Source organism: Elaeis guineensis, chromosome 1 (genome assembly GCF_000442705.2).
Source record: "Elaeis guineensis isolate ETL-2024a chromosome 1, EG11, whole genome shotgun sequence".
Taxonomy (NCBI): Eukaryota; Viridiplantae; Streptophyta; class Magnoliopsida; order Arecales; family Arecaceae; genus Elaeis; species Elaeis guineensis.
In genome coordinates this window covers 92,316,908-92,337,134 of record NC_025993.2, presented here as the reverse complement: position 1 = coordinate 92,337,134, position 20,227 = coordinate 92,316,908, and the positions used below count along the sequence as shown (strand labels likewise).

Sequence of the window (20,227 nt, the reverse complement as noted above, 5' to 3'; positions counted from 1 at the left end):
AGTAAGCATTATAGAGTCCTTGAGGCTGAAGAAGAAAGATGACAAAAAAAAAAAGAAGAGCGGGCCGACGTGGCGACGACCAGGAACCTCCAGACAACATCGGCATCAAAGGAAAAAAGGAGGGGGGAATACCACACTAACAATAGTGAATGAAAGAAGTTTGGTAGGCGACAATTTGACGCAAAGTACGGGCAAGGTAATAAAAATCTCCTTTTTATTCTTGATTAACAAGGGGTACAGTACAAAGTCCTGAGGACCGAGAAAAAAAGAACATTACTACAAGACTTGAAAAGAATACATTAAAAACTGCTCTAAGCTTTCGACTTCTCCTTCCGGTTCCATCTTCCTCAGCAGTATCTCCCAGCACGTGTGATGAATCCATCGGCTCTCACCCCTACCTCGTTCCGCACCATTGCCGAAACCCCAACCCTAGGAGGAAAAGGGGGGATAGAATTCAAGGGGTAACGATGGCGACGACCTGTATCGGGAAGAACCGGAAGCACCCTGGAGGCCGCGATGACGCCGGAGGTGTGCACCACCACCGCGTGCTCCCCGATAACCACCATCCCAGGTACTTCGGTGAGGTCGGCATGCGCTACTTCCATCGCCCCCGCAACAAGTTCTACTGTCCCACCGTCAGCGCCGACCACCTCTGGTCCCTCGACCCCGACGACATCAAGGAACCCGCCACGGCTTATGACGGCAACTCTACCCTCTTGACCGGTGTCACCCCGTTCAACTACTTCAAAATTCTCGAGTAGGATGCGCTCACTGGCTGGTTTCGTTATCAAATCCCTATCATTGAAGAAATTTTCCCTCGAGCCCCCTGCGAAGCTGTGGGAGCCCTCAGTGGCAGTTCGACAGCCGCTGAACTCGCAGGCCACTGTTTCCCCCCTCTTACTCCTCTCGATCCACAGCATCCTCTCAAGATTGACCTCCGGGGTGGAAGCCCCGACGGGAGGATTCACCGAAAGGGCTCGAAAGATGGAAGGCAATAGGAAGCTGGCGGAAATGGCGAAGATTGGCGCAAAGAATGCTTAGGGTCAAAAAAGGCACTGATGGGTGGCTAAACTCTCGGGCAGAAGAAAGGCATCGTCTGGACTCTCAGGCAAAATGAAGCCACTGGAGGGAAGGAGCGGACTTAAATAAGCGACGGGGTCCGGCACAGTTATGATGGCGGATATCCCTAGGTCAACCAATGCCCGCCATGTGTCCCACTCACCGTGGCGCAGGGCTGACCACTGGCGGGACCATTATGGCGTGGCACTTGGGATTACGCTCCGATGAGAATTTTGAAAGGACTCTTCGGATCATTCCGATTTGAAAAGACTCCAGCACGCGCGCATTAAATGCCAGGATTTTTGAGGACGGTCGCACGCAGGATTCGAGAGGGCAACTTCGGCTGTGAAAATTTCTCTGTACTTCCTTCATTCGAAATTCGAACTCGAAAGTAGGGGGACTACTATTGGGTATAAAATACCCTCCAACCGATGTTCATGTCAGGAGTAACCCTCTGGGGATTCTACCGACGTCCGACCTTCGACGACATCTTTTCGAACCTCTCCGACGGTCGAGCCTCCGCAACATTCCCAAGCTCTGCTGACAGATAAACCTCTACCAGCGTCAATCGGATTCTCCATGATGGATGGACTCTATCCAAGTTTCTACGATGGTTGACCACCTTTTAGCCTTCGTCCGGACTCCTACGGGAGCCGGACCTCTTTCCCGAACTCCAACTGCAGGTAGCCTTCGTCCGGACTCCTATGGGAGTCGGACCTCTTTCCCAAACTCCAATTGCAGGTAGCCTTCATCCGGACTCCTACGGGAGCCAGACCTCTTCCCCGAACTTCAACTGCAGGTAGCCTTCGTCCGGACTCCTACGGGAGCCGGACCCCTTCCCCGAACTCCAACTGCTAGTAGCCTTCGTCCGGACTCCTACGGGACCAGGACCTCTTCCCCGAACTCCGACTGCAGGTAGCTTTCGTCCGAGCTCCTACGAGAGTCGGACTTCCACCATGGACTCCTGTTGAAGGTAGACCTCACCCCGAACTCCTACAAGGGTCGGACTTCGAGCTTCTACTGCAAGCGACCCACTCCAAGCTTCTGCTACAAATGATCTACTTCAAATTTCTACCACGAGCGGTCCGTACCGGATTCCCACTGTAAGCCTTCACCCGAGCTTCCATTGTGGCGAATTTCTTTCGGATTTCTATTGCAGACAGGCCTCGACTGAGATTTCTCGATAAATGATCCCCATCCGGGCTTCTACGGAGATCGGACTCCAGCCGAACTTCTATAGCGGATAAATTTTGGGTTCACGAAATCCAGCAGCTGGACCCCTCCAGCAGATGAACCTCTCCAGTGCCATCTGACATCCACCGTCGGTCGACCCTCTTCCGAATTCTGTGCAAAACCAGATTGCATCTGCGGAAAGCCTCTGACTGAGCTCCTACGGCAAGTGGTCCTCGCCTGCAGCCTTAATGCCCAAGGCACCCAACAGGATTTGCAACATCCGAGCTTCTCTCAGATGGATAGCTACCTCTCTCCACCAGGCACCTCAACTGAACTTCGACCGACAGGCTTGGACCCCCTGGCAGGTCACAGTAATGGCCATGACTCTGCTCCACTTCCTACGATGGATTTCGCACAGCTCCATCACTCCCTGGCAGGCTACAGTAATGGCCACGACTCTGCTCCATTTTCTGTGACGGATATCGTGCGGCTCCTCCACTCTCTGGCAAGTCACGACAATGGACGCCGCTCCACTCCCCGCAATAGACTCCACGTGGCAGGTCACGGTGATGGCCACGATTCTACTCCACTACTCTTCATAACAAACTCCTCCTGGCCTCGAACAGCCCACAACTAGACAGTTACAAATGTCGCTATCAGTCTTTTGCACCCTCCGCCTATAAAAAGGGGACCCCAGATACGTTATTCTCTAAGCTCTAATTTCTATCTCAAAACTCTGCTAAAATTTTTGTTTGAGCACTCCATTCTTGTTGAGGCAGAGAACTGACTTGAGCATCGGAGGGTCTTGCCGGAGTACCCCCAACTCCGGTTTAGACTTCCTTTACAGGTCCCGACGGTGACCGCGGCTCCCTTGACTCCAGCTTCTCCGACGTCGGTGGATTTTTGCACCAACAATACATAAAAGAGACTTTTGACTGATCAAATGGTTGAACTACGATTATTAATCGTAACAGAATTTGATTATCAATTTGATTGATAATTGATCCAATACAAATATTACATTATGTAACTTACTAAAGAGTTAGTGAGTTATAGAAGGATTAATTAACAATAGGATTACTAATTGGCTTAATTTAATTGAGCAATAGGGCTTGTATTAAGTCTAATTTGATTGAATTTAATTTGACTCATTTTGGATTTGATTTGATCAACCTCATAGGGTTATAGGATAACCCCAAAAAGATTGGATGATTAGCCCCAGTTGAATTAGGATTTAGATTTTATCCAATTTCTAATTAGACTAGGATATATGTATTCCTAATTAGACTAAAAATCTTTATTTTCATACTGCACCAAATTCTAATGGGATTAGGATTAAAATTAAGTTTGACTCAAGCACTAAGAAAGAGTTCAATTGGACTAGGACTCCTCCTCTAATTAGGAGACATCTAATATAAATTAATTAGACTTCAAATTAGAGTTGAATTTTTATTTATTTGAGTCTAATTTGATCTTAATATGATTAAGATTAATTGATATTTTAATTAAATTTAAAATAGCAATTTAAATGAAGAGTCCCATGAAGATTAAACTTCCTTCTCCCATGCACCATAGGAGTCCCACGCCACTTAGAATTTGTGCGCCACATATGTCCAACCCCCACCTAGTTTCCATGCCATATTTACTCCTCTTTTTACCATGTAAGAAGGCCTTAAAATCCCCTTATTCCCATGAGAAACATGGGTGTGAGATTGGTTATAAGTGGCGTCCAAATATTGCTAGAGTCCAAGGTTTCAACGACTCTATCTTCTAATCTAATTTGACTTCATGCATCGCCTATTTAAAGGGCTGCATATGGGATGGCAAACAAGTGATTACCAGCAGGTTTTAGATGCCCAAAATCAGATGTTTACCATGGAAAACCAAGAGAGAAAAAGAGAGGGACGACGTGCATGGGTTGGGCATGATGTGAGTAGTTTATGATCTCTTCTTTCTTACAACAACCTTACATCTCTATTACAGAGATTTGATGTATAGATTTTAGGAAGAAAAGAGAAGAAAGGATTTTTCTCATGATCTCTAGCATAGAGATCAGGATCCTCCTACATCTTTTTGTTCTCTAAGAGTGTCTTAGGAGAAAAAAAGATTTTCAATCATCAAGATGCGATCTCTGCAAGGGAACTAGCACTCCGGTGAGATCAAAAGGCTTCTGATCAGATTAGAGTCTCGTGTGGATATCCGTAGAGGTCGGATGCTTGTGCGACTACAAGGGACCTTCGAAGACATCCATGATCATCTGTTCATGTTGAAGATTGATCCATGTCTAGGTATGTTTTAAATTTTTTTTTTCTATTTGATTTCCGTATTTGAATCTTATCTCACATATGATGATTCTGATTATGGTTTGAAGATATGATCTTATGCATGCTTAGATTAAATTAGATTTAATCTAAAAATTTTTAAAATTCCATTATGTACTTTTTTTGTAAAATCATGCATGCATGAAACCATAAAAAATCCAACATATGGGGTGGGTATGGGTTGAGTATGAAAAAATAGATTACCCGTGGATATCTTCGAACCCATTGAGTATGGGGATGGGTATCTCTTTTCTTATCCGATCGGATATCGGATAGGATTTGAGTATAGAATATTAAGTTCAGATTTGGGGATGGATAATACAATATCCTACCCAAACCCTACTATTGCCATCCCTAATATTAGGAGAATATACCCTTAAAAGAGAAGAAGATGAAACATCTCAAAATAAAACTCATCTGATATATGTGAGACCCAATTTGCCCATAACGACATCGGACAGAGGTATTTCTTAAACTTCTATTACATTCAATTTATTAAGATTAATTTATTCTTAATTAATTAATTTAATTCTTAAAATCATATTATTTTTAATATTTTGAAGTTTACTTATTATATTAAGCTACATAGGCTTCATGATTGACCCAACTGAGGTCAAATAATGTTCATATTGTAAAGAGACGAGATCTTTAGTTTCACATCAGTTGTGAGTTAAGAGAGGACATAGCTTATACGCATTGAAACTTTCTCTCTCCCCATAAAGAATAAAATCATAGAGCTTTAAATGATCGAGGCTCACTGAAGCTTAAGACCCACTGAAGCCCAAAGATGGTCATGAGCCAAAACGGACAATACCTCATGTACATAAAAATAGAGTTAACCCAATCACTCAAGCCATCTAACCTTTTGACCGCAATAGTTTATTAAACTTATAATTATCTAAGTTCTATATAGGACAGTTAAACCCAGATCGGACTATGTGAGGTCAGACAGACCAATATATACATATACATATACATATATATATATATATATATATATATATGTGTGTGTGTGTGTGTGTGTGTGTGTGTGCGCGCGCGCGCGCGCGCACACACGTGCGCATATATTTAAAAAAAAAATTCTCAACAAGATCTGAGATCATCTTGATAAGATCCGAGGTGGAAGAAACTAATCTCGATAGCATCCAAGGTCGTCCAAAAATCATCTACGAGATCCGAAATGATTCTTAGCAGGATTCGAAGTGGAGGAAGCTGAGCTTGACACTATCCATGGTCACCTAAAAATTCTTAATAGGATTTGAGATAGAAGTGATTGGCAAATATACATTAGCAATCTATACTAAAAATTTATCCGAAGGGATGCAGCGATTCACCTAAAGAACCAAGCAGAATGAAAGGTCGATCTCATCAGGAGGCCGACCTCATCAAAAAGCGGAGCTCATCAGAAGGACTCATAAGAAAGCGAGCTCATCGAAAAGCTATCCTCATTAGGAGGTTGAAATCATCAGAAAACTAACCTCATCAGGAGGTCGAGATCATGAGAAGGCCAAGCTCATCAGAAGGTCGATCTCATCAGGAGACTGAGCTCATCAGAAAGTCGAGCTTATCAGGAAGCCAATCTTATTAGAAGGTCGAGATTATCATAAAGCTAACCTCATTAGGAGGTCGAGATCGTCAAAAACTCGATCTTTGGATCGAGATAAGTCTTGATGGATCAAAAATTCGATCTCTGAATCGGTTTAAAGCTCCAAATGGGCCAAGTCCCTCTAAGGACCAAAATACCGATCTCTAGATCGAGATAAGTCTTAATGGATCAAAAATTTGATCTCTAAATCAGTTTAAAGCCTTGAATGGACCAAGTCTCCTTGAGGACCAAAATATTGATCTTCGGATCGAGCTAAATCTCGAGAGGACTAAAAACTCGATCTCCGAATCAAGATAAGTCCCGATGGATCAAAAATCTGATCTTCGAATCGGTTTAAAGCCCCGAATGGACCAAGTCACCCTAAGGATCAAAATATCGATCTCTAGATTGAGATAAATCTCGAGAGGATCAAAAATTTGATCTCCAAATCGAGATAAGTCTCGATGGATCAAAATTTTGATCTTTGAATTAGTTTAGAGTCCCGAATGGGCTAAATCCACTTAAGGACCAAAAAGTCGATCTCTAGATCGAGCTTAAGTCTCAATTGGACCAAAGTCCTGAAAGGATCAAGATCAAAAGTGAGATATCTGATCTTCAGATTGGACCTCACAAGAATCTGTAGTTTCGATTAGACCAAAGTTCCAAAAGGATCCAGATCAAAAGTGAGATATCAGATCTCTGGATTGGACCTCACAAAAATTTGAAGTCTCGATTGGACCAAAATCAAAAGTAAGATATCCAGTCTTCAGATTAAATCTCATCAAAAAATGTTAAAACTCTCAAAATATCAATTCGACAAGTTCTGGCTTAAATTCTCAAATAACATGCCCTTGAAAGGGTAGAAAATGAGGCATCAAAGATTGAAATCCTATCAAATATATAGGAGATCCGATCTGCCCACTCCGAGCTCAAGTGGAAGGATGCAGTGGTTCATTTGAAGAATCAAATGGTATGGATTCGTTACGTCAAACAAGCTGAGAACTTTTTTCTTGAACTACTCTTTCATCTGAAGTGACCTCTTTGGACTCGGAAGTGGGGGGCAAATATTGTGAGATCTTATCACGTCAGCCAATGTCCTCGAGCTCATGCTCAGGAGCTCTCGAGTTGATAAGAATACCGATGTGAGCCTTGACTGTCGATCTCATCAGGAGGTCGAGCTCATCAGATGGTTGATCTCATCAAGAGGCTAAGATCATCAGAATGCTAACCTCTGACACATGATAATATCAGAAAACATCGGCCCAAGACTGACCTATTTCCCTAGTATTATCTACTAATCGGCCCAATCCAGAACTGCTAGTAAGCGGAATATCCACCTCGATTTTTTTTCGATCTCCTTCATCTTACTTCGATTATCGACGACCTGATTATCGACGTCAAGGCATGATGTCGAGTTCAGATAGTTACTGATGTCAATTATCTCACATCAATCTTTTACTGATGTACCACCATATTTATGGATGGTTATCTAATAGCTGTCATCCAGCTTAGTAGTAACTGTCTTTCAGCTGTATTTCAGCTCATCTATTATGTGGGCAGCTGCCCCATGACCTCTGCATAGCTGCCTATTCTGTTACAATAACTTAACGGCCTAACATATCTTTAATAGTCTAATAGCCTAATAGATCTTTAACGGCCTAAACAACTTTTTCTTAAAGCCTAAGCAAGCTCCTTCTATAAAAGGGGGACAAGGTGCTCTTTAGAGGATAAATTCAAGCTAAGTCTGAACTCACAAAGATAAAACTCTGCTAAGATTCTTACTGAGAAATCAGAGTTCTCTTCACTTAGAGTTCATTCTACTTTTCTTCACTCACAAACTCTCACTTCTTACTTTCTACTTTTCTATTTCCACTACTTGTTTTCAAGGCTCCGGCTGATTTAAGTATCGGAGGGTCCTAAATCAGAGGGCACCATTTTGGAAATTCTTTTATAGGTTTTGCTAGCAGTTCACGTTGGCACAACTCTCAGCTCTCTAGCTCAGTTTCATTATCGACCTCACCTCCGGAGCCTTGTAGCAACAATTACTATTTTTTTGGTAACTAAAAACACTAAATTACTAGTAACCATATATTTTATTTTTTATTTTTCTTTGTAAGGATGGATTATTCGTACAATTCAAAAAAATAGAAAAAAAGATATTATGAAAATACATCGGCAAAACAAATACATTGGATCATGTGTCAGCATCCGAATGGTTGGCAACATCGCTCATTACCCAATCGGCGGCACTGTTCGCCTTCCAAAATACATGTCTAATGTCAACGGAGACGCACTCTGCTAGCACATGCCAGATGTCACAGGGAAGTGGGTTGGATGCTGTACTCCTCTCCCACCTCCGAATCCAACTAACCACTGTGGTCGAGTTTTCCTCCACCACTAATCGATCAGCTCGGAGCTACAGTCTCGCAGCTCAGTAACTGGAACAGTAGTCTCAAAGAGGTGGCATCCGCCCGCAGCAATAAATCTAGAGTCTGGGCCCCTGATCATGAAGCCAGCACCATCATGTCCATCAATCACATTGCCATCAAAGTTGGCCTTGAGAAAGATCAGGGGTGGGGGTTCCCAGGAGATGAACATCTTGCGGGGCGCTATATGAGTGAGGGGGGAGTCCTAGATGTCCCTACTCCTTAGGGTCATCGCAATCAGCAGCAGCTCGAGAATCTCTATAGCTTGGGAAGAAACTCTCTCAAATACAAATCTTGCTGACATCCATCTAGGTTTGAATAGGCCACTGTTTCAAGCCAAACAAATCTGATAAGTCATGTAAACTGCTCTAATACCATCAGTTGGGTATAAAATACCCTCAGCCAAAATTCTCAGCGGGATTGACCCTTGCGGGCTCCGTCACCAACTTCAACTGCAGGAAGACTCCGCCCGAACTCCTACGGGAGCCGGGCTCCGTCACCAACTTCAACTGCAGGAAGACTTTGCCCGGACCCCTACGGGAGCCGGGCTCCGTCACCAACTTCAACTGAAGGAAGACTCCGCCCGGACTCCTACGGGAGCTGGGCACCATCACCAACTTTAATTGCAGGAAGACTCCACCCGGACTCCTACGGGAGCCGGGCTCCGTCACCAACTTCAACTGAAGGAAGACTCCGCCCGGACTCCTACGGGAGCCAGGCTTCGTCACCAACTTCAACTGCTGGAAAGCCCCGTCCGGACTCCAACGGGAGCCGGACTTCGCACCAGACTTTAATTGCAGGAAGACTCCGCCCGGGCTCCTACGGGAGTCGGGCTCCGTCACTAACTTCAATTGCAGGAAGACTTCGCTCGGACTCCTACGGGAGCCGGGCTCCATCACCAACTTCAACTGCAGGAAGACTCCGCCCGGACTCCTACAGGAGCCGGGCTCCGTCACTAACTTCAACTACAGGAAGACTTCGCCCGGACCCCTACGGAAGCTGGGCTCCGTCACCAACTTCAACTGAAGGAAGACTCCGCCCGGACTCCAACGGGAGCCGGGCTCCGTCACCGACATCAACTGCTGGTAAGCCTCGTCCGGACTCCTACGGGAGCCGGACTTCGCACCTGACTTTAATTGCAGAAAGACTCCGCCCGGGCCCCTACGGGAGCCGGGCTCCGTCACCAACTTCAATTGCAGGAAGACTCCACCCAGGCTTCTACGGGAGTCGGGCTCCGTCACCAACTTCAACTGCAGGAAGACTCCGCCCGGACTCCTACGGGAGCCGGGCTCCGTCACCAACTTCAACTGCAGGAAGACTTCGCTCGGACCCCTACGGGAGCCGGGCTCCGTCACCAACTTCAATTGAAGGAAGACTCCGCCCGGACTCCTACGGGAGCCGGGCTCCGTCACCGACTTCAACTGCTGGTAAGCCCCGTCCAGACTCCTACGGGAGCCAGACTTTGCACCTGACTTTGATTGCAAGAAGACTCCGCCCAGGCTCCCACAGGAGCCGGGCTTCATCACCAACTTCAACTGAAGGAAGACTCCGCCTGGACTCCTACGGGAGCCGGGCTCCGTCACCAACTTCAACTACAGGAAGACTTCGCCCAGACCCCTACGGGAGCCGGGCTCCGTCATCAACTTCAACTGCAGGAAGACTCCGCCCGGACTCCTACGGGAGCCGGGCTCCGTCACTAACTTCAATTGTTGGTAAGCCCCGTCCGGACTCCTACGGGAGCCGGACTTCACACCTGACTTTAATTGTAGGAAGACTCCACTCGGGCTCCTACGGGAGCCGGGCCCCGTCACCAACTTCAATTGCAGGAAGACTCCGCCCGGGCTCCTATGGGAGCCAGGCTCTATCACCAACTTCAACTGCAGGAAGACTCTGCCCGGACTCCTACGGGAGCTGGGCTCCGTCACCAACTTCAACTGCAGGAAGACTTCGTCCGGACCCCTACGGGAGCCGGGCTCCGTCACTAACTTCAACTGAAGGAAGACTCCGCTCGGACTCCTACGGGAGCCGGGCTCCGGCACCGACTTCAACTGCTGGTAAGCTCCGTCCGGACTCCTACGGGAGCCAGACTTCGCACCTGACTTTGATTACAGGAAGACTCCGCCCGGGCTCCCATGGGAGCCGGACCTCGTCACCAACTTCAACTGAAGAAAGACTCCGCCCGGACTCCTACGGGAGCCGGGCTCTGTCACCAACTTCAACTGCAGGAAGACTTCGCCCGGACCCCTATGGGAGCCGGGCTCCGTCACCAACTTCAACTGCAGGAAGACTTCGCTCGGACCCCTATGGGAGCCGGGCTCCGTCACCAACTTCAACTGCAGGAAGACTTCGTCCGGACCCCTACGGGAGCCGGGCTCCGTCACCAACTTCAACTGAAGGAAGACTCCGCCCGGACTCCTACGGGAGCCGGGCTCCGTCACCGACTTCAACTGCTGGTAAGCCCCGTCCGGACTCCTACGGGAGCCAGACTTCGCACCTGACTTTGATTGCAGGAAGACTCCGCCCGGGCTCCCACTGGAGCCGGGCTCCGTCACCAACTTCAATTGCAGGAAGACTCCGTCTGGGCTCTTACAGGAGCCGGGCTCCGTCACCAACTTCAACTGCAGGAAGACTCCGCCCGGACTCCTACGGGAGCCGGGCTCCATCACCAACTTCAACTGCAGGAAGACTTCGCCCGAACCCCTACGAGAGCCGGGCTCCGTCACCAACTTCAACTGAAGGAAGACTCTGCCCGAACTCCTACAGGAGCTAGGCTCCGTCACCGACTTCAACTGCTGGTAAGCCCCGTCCGGACTCCTACGGGAGCCGGACTTCGCACCTGACTTTGATTGCAGGAAGACTCCGCCCGGGCTCCCACGGGAGTCAGACCTCGTCACCAACTTCAACTGAAGGAAGACTCCGCCTGGACTCCTACGGGAGCTGGGCTCCGTCACCAACTTCAACTGCAGGAAGACTTCGGTCGGACCCCTACGGTAGCTGGGCTCCGTCACCGACTTCAACTGCTGGTAAGCCCCGTCCGGACTCCTACGGGAGCCAGACTTCGCACCTGACTTTGATTGCAGGATGACTCCGCCCGGGCTCCCACGGGAGCCGGGCTCTGTCACCAACTTCAATTGCAGGAAGACTCCGCCCGGGCTCCTATGGGAGCCAGGCTCCGTCACCAACTTCAACTGCAGGAAGACTCCGCCCGGACTCCTACGGGAGCCGGGCTCCGTCACCCACTTCAACTGCAGGAAGACTTCGCCCGGACCCCTACGGGAGCCGGGCTCCGTCACCAACTTCAACTGAAGGAAGACTCCACCCGGACTCCTACGGGAGTCGGGCTCCGTCACCGACTTCAACTGCTGGTAAGCCCCGTCCGGACTCCTACGAGAGCCGGACTTCGCACCTGACTTTGATTGCAGGAAGACTCCACCCGGGCTCCCACAGGAGCCGGACCTTGTCACCAACTTCAACTGAAGGAAGACTCCACCCGGACTCCTACGGGATCCGAGCTCCGTCACCAACTTCAACTGCCGGCTCCGTCACCAACTTCAACTGCCGGAAGACTTCACCCGGACCCCTACAGGAGCCGGGCTCCGTTACCAACTTCAACTGCAGGAAGACTTCGTCCGGACCCCTACGGGAGCCGGGCTCCATCACCAACTTCAACTACAGAAAGACTTCGCCCAGACCCCTACGGGAGCCGGGCTCCGTCATCAACTTCAATTGAAGGAATACTCCGTCCAGACTCCTACGGGAGCCGGGCTCCGTCACCGACTTCAACTGCTGGTAAGCTCCGTCCAGACTCCTACGGGAGCCGGACTTCGCACCTGACTTTGATTGCAGGAAGACTCTGCCCGGGCTCCCACGGGAGCCGGACCTCGTCACCAACTTCAACTGAAGGAAGACTCCGCCCGGACTCCTACGGGAGCCGGGCTCCGTCACCAACTTCAACTGCAGGAAGACTTCGCCCGGACTCCTACGGGAGTCGGGCTCCATCACCAACTTAAACTGAAGGAAGACTCCGCCTGGACTCCTACAGGAGCCGGGCTCCTTCACCGACTTCAACTGCTGGTCAGCTCCGTCCGGACTCCTACGGGAGCCAGACTTCGCCCCTGACTTTAATTGCAGGAAGACTCCGCTCGGTCTCCCATGGGAACCGGATCTCATCCTCGATTTCAACTGCCAGTGAGCTCCGCCCAGACCCCTACGGGAGCCGGACTCCACCCCCGGCTGTGACTGAAGGAAGATTCCATCCGAACTCTTACGAAAGTCGAATTCCGAGCTCCTCTTGAATAGATGGCTAACTACCTCTCTCCGCCAGACTCCAGTCGGACTTCAGCCGGCAGACCTTCAACCCCTGGCGCGTTGCAGTAACGGTCATGATTCTGCTCCATTTCCTACGGCAGATTCCATGCGGCTCCATCACCCCACGACCCTGCTCTGCCTCCTGCGATGGATTCCATGTGGCTCCATCACTCCCTGGCAGGCCGTAATAATGGCCACGGCCCTGCTCCACTTCCTGTGACGGATACCGCGCGATTCTTCTATCCTCTGGCACGTCACGACAACAGACGTTGCTCCGCTTCTCATGGCAGACTCCACGTGGCACGCCCTGGTAATAGCTACGGGTCCACTCCACTACTCTCTGCAATAAACTTTTTCTGACCATGGGTGGCCCACTGCCAGACGGTTACAGGCATCACCCTCAGTTTGTTGCCCCCTCCACCTATAAAAGGGGAAACTCCAGATACGTTATTCCATAAGCTCTCATTTTTACCTAGAAACTCTGCTAAAATTTTTGTTCGAGCACTCCATTCTTGTTGAGGCAGAGAACTAACTTGAGCGTCGGAGGGTCTTGCCGGAGCAACCCCACCTTCAGTTTAGACTTCTTTTGCAGGTCCCGACAGTGACCGCGACTCCCTCAACTCCAGCTTCTCCAGCTCAAGCAGATTTTTGCACCAACAGGATTGGCGCTAGAGGAAGGGACTGTGTCTTCGCAGTATCCTTGTTCTTAAAGGAGCGCTCAATGGGACCACCTCTAGGCATTTCTTTCGGCATCCCCTCCTCCTTTCTCCACTCGATCCTTGCTCGATGCCTCCCCGCAAGGCATCCACGCGATGATCCACGACCTCCGCGGCCAGATCTCAGGCTCCGACCTCACCTCCTGTTTCCCAACCTCCTCCTCCTCCTCCGATGATGGCGGTCGGTGCGGAGCAGTTTGATCTGCTTGCACAGCAGGTCAGAGGCCTCACTGAAGCTGTACAGGCTATGCAGCAGCAGCAGCAGTCGCAGGCATTAGTGCGCCTGGAAAGGATGTCACCAGAACACCAGAATCCGACGGTGGGGCGGGCCACTTGGGCCAGCCGTGCCGTCTTTCTTGAGAAAATGAACCCGAGGGTGGAGAGGACCCTCGAAAGATCCCACCCCTGGAAGATCCCTGCCTCCATTCTGCCAGAGGACCCTCGAGACTCGAAGTCGAGAGGATTTCCTAGACTGGAGACTCCAAGAGATGAACCGGCGGATCGAAGAACTCCGTCATGCTCCCCCCGCTTATGGTGAAGATATTTGCACTGACCCTCCCTTTTCTCAAATGATCATGCAGGAATCGATTCCGCCAAACTTCAAGCTCCCCCAGTTCGAAAGCTACGATGGAACTTCGGACCCGATTGATCATCTGGAAGCCTTCCAGATGCTGATGCTGCTTCATGGCGCTCCCGATGCCATTCTATGCCGAGCCTTTCCATCCACCTTGAAGGGAGCGGCGAGAAACTGGTACTCGGCTCTGAAGTCGGATACCATCTTTTCCTTCGATCAGATGAGCCACTAATTTGTGGCCCATTTTGTCAGCAGCCGGTGCCCCCGAAAGGGTTCGGAGTCCCTCATCAATATCAAGCAGAGGAAAGGGGAGTCCATTCGGGCCTACATCAACCGTTTCAACATCGCGGCACTGGAGGTCCGAAACTTGGACCAATCAGTCGCAATGGCCGCTCTGAAGGGCGGCCTTCAGAAGAATGACCTTTTGTTCTCCCTGGAGAAGAAGTACCCCAGGGATTTTGCTGATTTATTGGCTCAGGTTGAAGGGTACGCCCGAGCGAAAGAAGCCTTCAAAATGAAGGATGAGGAGACCGCGAGAGAGCGGCAGGTGGGAGACTCGAGTAAGCCCGCAGTCAAAAAAAGGTCGAGGAAGCTCGGCCGCATTCTCGATCTCCTCTTGGGCACAAGCGTGCCCATACTCCACCCTGGGTATGCAGGCAGAGGAGTCCGGATCACGAGGTTCGGTGGGGTTCTCCACTGGGAAGGTTTCGCAACTACGCCCCCCTCAATGCCTCGAAGACCCAGGTACTGATGGAGGTCAGGGAGCAGCTCCCTAGGCCAGAGAGGATGCGCACACACTCTGGAAAGTGCAACCCCAACAAGTTCTGTCTCTACCACCGCGACCACGGCCACGACACGGAGGAATGCATCCAGCTCCGAGATGAGATCGAGGAGCTCATTCGACGAGGTCGACTCGACAGGTTCATCCGATGCTGGCCTGAGGGTAGAGAAGATCGGCCAGGGTCCTGCCGCAACCTGAACCGCCAAAGAGGGAGGAGCAGCCCGGAGATCGACCTCCAATCGGGACCATCGACTCCATCGTCGGAGGGCCTCATGGAGGAGCAGACCTTCCACAACCATGGATCTCAAAAAACCTGTAAATGTATCGCTTACGATTTCGCCTTGAATCTCAATTCCTTTCGACTTGGCATGCTCCTCCCATTTGACATGGATTTATCACGACTGGGTATAACCCCTTCAAACAATTAAAAATAAGTTATGTTAGGAACGGGAGGAGAACCTCATCCTAACATAACTAAAATGAAAGTCCGATTATCTTGAGATCGGATTGGAGGAGAGGCCTTACAATGCCCTAATGTGCCCCCACAGCCATGTCAGGAACAGGAGGAGAACCTCATCCTGACATGAGCAAAGTCAAAGGTCCGATTTTTTTAGACCGGATGGGGGGAGAGGCCTTACAATGCCCTAATGTGCCCCCACAGCCATGTCAGGAACAGGAGGAGGACCTCGTCCTGACATGAGCAAAGTCAAAGGTCCGGTTCTTTTAGACCGGATGGGGGGAGAGGCCTTACAATGCCCTAACGTGCCCCCACAGCCATGTCAGGAATAGGAGAGGACCTCGTCCTGACATGAGCAAAGTCAAAGGCCCGATTCTTTTAGATCGGATGGGGGGAGAGGCCTTACAACGCCCTAATGTGCCCCCACAGCCATGTCAGGAACAGGAGGAGAACCTCATCCTGACATGAGCAAAGTCAAAGGCCCGATTCTTTTAGATCAGATGGGGGGAGAGATCCTTGCAATGGCCCTTATGTGCCCCCGCGGCCCCTGTTGGAACAGGAGGAGAACCTCGTCCTGATGGTGACGAAACCCGATCGCCCGACAAGATCGGATGAAGGGGAAAGACCCCTCAGCGGCACCTTCGCACTCCTACACAACCCCGCAAAAAGCGAGGGGAGGGCCCTCACTCTGAAAGAGAAGAGAAATTAAGAGGAAGAGTGACGAGCTATGTCGGAAACAGATGAAGGACAAACCACACCAAAGACCTAAGGAACCTCGTCTCAACAAAGACGGAAAGTTCTACCAAACACCCTCGGCCTCTAAGAAGGCTCTTGACACAGATCAAGAAGACAGCGATGTCTCCAAAGTAACGCGGAGTTCGGACCACCAAGCTCAAGCCTGCGGCCATGAACGACGAGGAAAGCAAACCAGCGTATCGACAACTGGGCACCTCCCAACGACGTCAACATCGGACAAGTCGAATGACAAGAGAAGTTCGGCAGATGATAATTTAATACAATATACGGACGAGGTAACACAAAATCTCCTTTTCATTCCATTTGCGAAATATACACCACAAAGCCCAAAAGGCCAAAGGAAGAAAGCAAAATGACAAAAGCGGGACAAAACAACAAAAGGGAAAGTGTATACATGAAAAGAAAGAAGGACAAAAAGAGCCCTAAGGAAGCTTTGCTCCTTCCGACCTAGAATTATCTGCTCCACCCGTCATCCAGGAATGCCTTAGATTCTCAATTTCTTCTTCTAGCTCTCTCCTTTTCAGCAGCGTGTTCTGGAGCACCCGTCGAAGTCGCTGGCTCTCGATCTCCACCTCTCGATGCCTCTTTCTCAGGACCTCAGATTTCGCCTCCGCATCCGTGACGACCTGCTGCTCGTATGCCAGCTGAATCTTTAATTACTGCAGCTCAGCCATCCTTTCCCTAAGGGCGACAGAAAGTCCTTCGACGGTTCCTCTCAGGGACTGGAGTTTATTAGAATCCCGAGCAGAAGTTAGCTGAGCCCTGTCAGCCAGCTGCCTCTGAAGATGGGCGACTTCGTCGGTCGCCACCCTGAGTCTCCCTTTATATTCCTCTACCTGCCTGCGCCAACCGGCCTGATGCATGTCGTAGCTCACCTTGGCATCCTGAAGCTGCTGCTGAAGGTCGGAGACCTTCTTCGACCACTCCCGATCGCCATCGGTCCGAGCCAAGAGCCAGGACGAACTTCCTCCCAGCTGGCTGATCTTCTCCATCGCAGCCGACAGTTCCACCCTAAGAACGCTAATCTTGGTAGCTTGAGCCCAAATTCGATCGCTGGCGCTCTTCTTGCATTCCTCAAGCTCCTTCGCGAAGTCCGCCTTCTTCCGGCTATACTCCATGATCCCTTCACGTGGAGATTCGAAAGCGGGTGGCCTCCACGGTGGCTTCTGAATGACCCTCTCTCAATCTACGAAGCTTGCCTTCCATCTTCTTTGACTTTTTTGTCAAGTGAAGGATTTTCTTCTTCAGCTGCTGGATCGTCGACTTCAGCGGAATCCCCAGGGGCAGGGGAAGTGCTTCAGCAGGGCACTGCCATCGGGAGGCAAAATGTCAAGACACGCCTCATCACAGAAAGAAAAGCAAGGAGAAAAAGGAAAGAGGGAGAAGCCATCCCGACAAGAATTCAACTTTATTGATTGGATGATCCTTGAAGACAAAAAGGAAAAGAAAAATTATGGTAAAATAAAAATACAAGGTCGGAGTCTCAGACCTCAGGGGCAGGAGTTGGAGAGCTTGGCGTTCCTAGAAGGGGGGCTACGGTAGTATGGTAGCGGAGAGGGACCGGCTTGTCTTCAGACTCCTCACCCAGGAAGCTGAGGTCGAGCTCCGAAAATTTCCTGACCACCTTCTCCTGCAGAGCTCGAATCCCTTGATGAACGCCTCCTGGCCGAATTGGACATTCAGGTCCCTCATCTCCGCGGAGGTCTTGAATTTCTCTACCGCAAGAACCCTGGCCTCCGAGACCAGGACTGGAATCTGCTCAGCCAAGTTGGTGACCTCGGCCTCTGCCTTTCTCACCGTCTCCTCCCAAGGTCTGCTTCTCCTCCTCCTGGGCTGTTTCTCTCTTTCCAGGCCTCTTGAAGGCGACTATTCGGCTGCCTTTTCTTTGAGGCGAGCGACTCGGCCCGATAATGCTCCTCCACCTGGACGGAATCCCTCCTCGCCCGTTCGTCGCCTCGATATTGGCGAGGAGCTGGTGCCCAATCTGCAAGGGCGACAAGGGGATCAGAACAAGGGTCGAATAGCCGGTTAAATGAAGATTTGTTTACCTCGAGGAAGGACCCTAGGGAGTCCCAACCCGCTGCTCAGGATCGCGCGGTCGATCCTCTCGACGACTTCGGCAGGATGCAGCCGTCGATCAACCGCCTGATCAAGTCCCTGTCATTGAAGGGATTCTCCGGCTCCTCTTCGGAACGAGGGACTCGTCAGCGGTGGTTCGACGGCTACTCACCCTGCGGGCCACCGACTCTCTCTTCTCCCTCTCGACTACGGGCACCTCCATGGGGCGGACCCCCGAAACGGGAGCCCCAGTCGGTGGACTCCTCGAAGAAGCCCGGGGGCCGTAGGTTCGGCGTCCGAGGGAATGTCGATCGCTGGAGCCGCCTGGACGGGCGGCCAAGCTCGACTCCTCGCCCTGGCCCTCTTTGCCGATCCGGAGGCCGCGGCACCCTTTCTTTTGTGGGCCTTGAGGCCCCTAGCAAGCATCCGTGCTGCTTCGCGTCCATTCCTTAAAAAAAAAAAAAAAAAAAAGAAAGAGAAAGGGAGAGAGATCAGAAATCAATAATGGAAAAGGAGTGGCAAAAAAAAAAAAGAGAGAAGAAGAAGAGAAAAAGAAGAGAAAGAAAAAGATGAAGTACTCGCAGGATCCTGGGGGCTCAGGCCAATGTTGAACAAAAATTGCTCCCTCAGAAGGTTGGGAAGGGAAGGAGCGGAATAGGCGAGAAGCTTCGGGCAGCCTGGAGGTCGTCCTCCCCCAGGCTGGGGGCCCGACGGACAGAATCCCTCAGAGAGCCCCAAGGGGCAGGCCCAGCCTCAGGGTCGGGCAGTGGACGAAGAGGTATTTCCCTTCCAGTTGTGGATTGAAGAGGGGCACCTTTCAGCAACCCCTTCTTGCCGAACTGAGGGAGAAATACCACCAGTCCTTCACCGAAGGATGACGCTTGAAGGTATAGAAGTGCCTAAACAGAGAGAGGGACGGTTGGACCTCGACTACGTGGCAAAGGGAGAGAAACCCTATCAAAAACCTAAAAGAATTCGGAGCAACAGAAGCCAAAGAGATGTCTAAGAAGCGGAAGAGGGCGACAACAAAGGAGAAGCGGAAGCCGGAGTCCGGCACGGAACGCCTCCTGATACAGGCAAAAACGATCGGGTGGGGGAGTGCTAGCCCGGTCGGAGGGGCCAGGCAGCTCCAGGTCGTACTCCGGAGGAACTCCATACTGAACCCTTATCAGAAGGAGTTCATCCGGAGTCAGGGAGCATGGAATGGCGCCGCGCAAAAATCGGCGAAGCCCAGCCCCAGATGCGGGTTCATCTACAGAACGAGGGACCTGGGGGTTGAGGCGGAAGAACTCCCGAACCGCTGGGAGCGGAAGAGCCGGAAGACATTTCGAATAACTTCGAATGAAGACTCTAAAGATCCCGAAGAAGACGGACAGGACAAAGGACGAGAGGCCACAGGAGACTAACTCAGAGGAATACAACAAAAAAAAAATGGCAAAGAAAAGGCCCCTAAGTGGCGGGAAGAAAGATGAAGGTTCTGGGACTAACCTAGATCGCTCTGAGGGATGCAGAGGGGCGAGGACAGGGACGACTCGAAGGGCGCCTATGGCCCGAGAAGACGCCAACAGAAACAGGGCTCTCGAAGGAAGGGCAGATACTGATAGAACTCTGGAGCGGAATAGGGCCCCTAAAGGTGGAAGGACGGGTTTAAATAGACCCTGGGATCCGGCGCCATAATGATCGCGAATCCCCCCAGGCCGGCCCGCGCTCGACACGTGTCCCACTCCCACGGCAGGCGGCTAAAAGCGGCTGACGGTTGGCAGGGCCATTATTACCGTACCTGGGCCAGTGTACCAGCAAATTTCGAAGGGTCCCTTCGTATCGCCCCGATTCGAAAAGACTCCAGCACGCGCACATTTAATGCCAAAATATCTGGGGGCGGTCGTGCGCAGGATTCGAGGGACAACTTCGGCTATGCCAATCTCTCTGTACTTCCTTCATTCGAAATTCAAACTCGAAAGTAGGGGGACTGGTGTTGGGTATAAAATACCCTCAGCCGAAGTTCTCAGCGGG

At 50.6% G+C, this 20,227-nt stretch overlaps 1 protein-coding gene across 1 annotated transcript in view; it reads left to right on the top strand.

The window, feature by feature from the left end:
• Window positions 1-467: 467 nt before the first annotated feature.
• The window catches only part of LOC140856273 (small ubiquitin-related modifier 2-like), a 46,016-nt gene continuing 26,256 nt past the window's right edge, over window positions 468-20,227 (top strand). Inside the window, exon 1 of the mRNA XM_073253391.1 lies at window positions 468-571. Within this exon, the coding sequence (XP_073109492.1) occupies window positions 468-571 (104 nt within the window). The remainder of the gene's footprint in view (window positions 572-20,227) is intronic.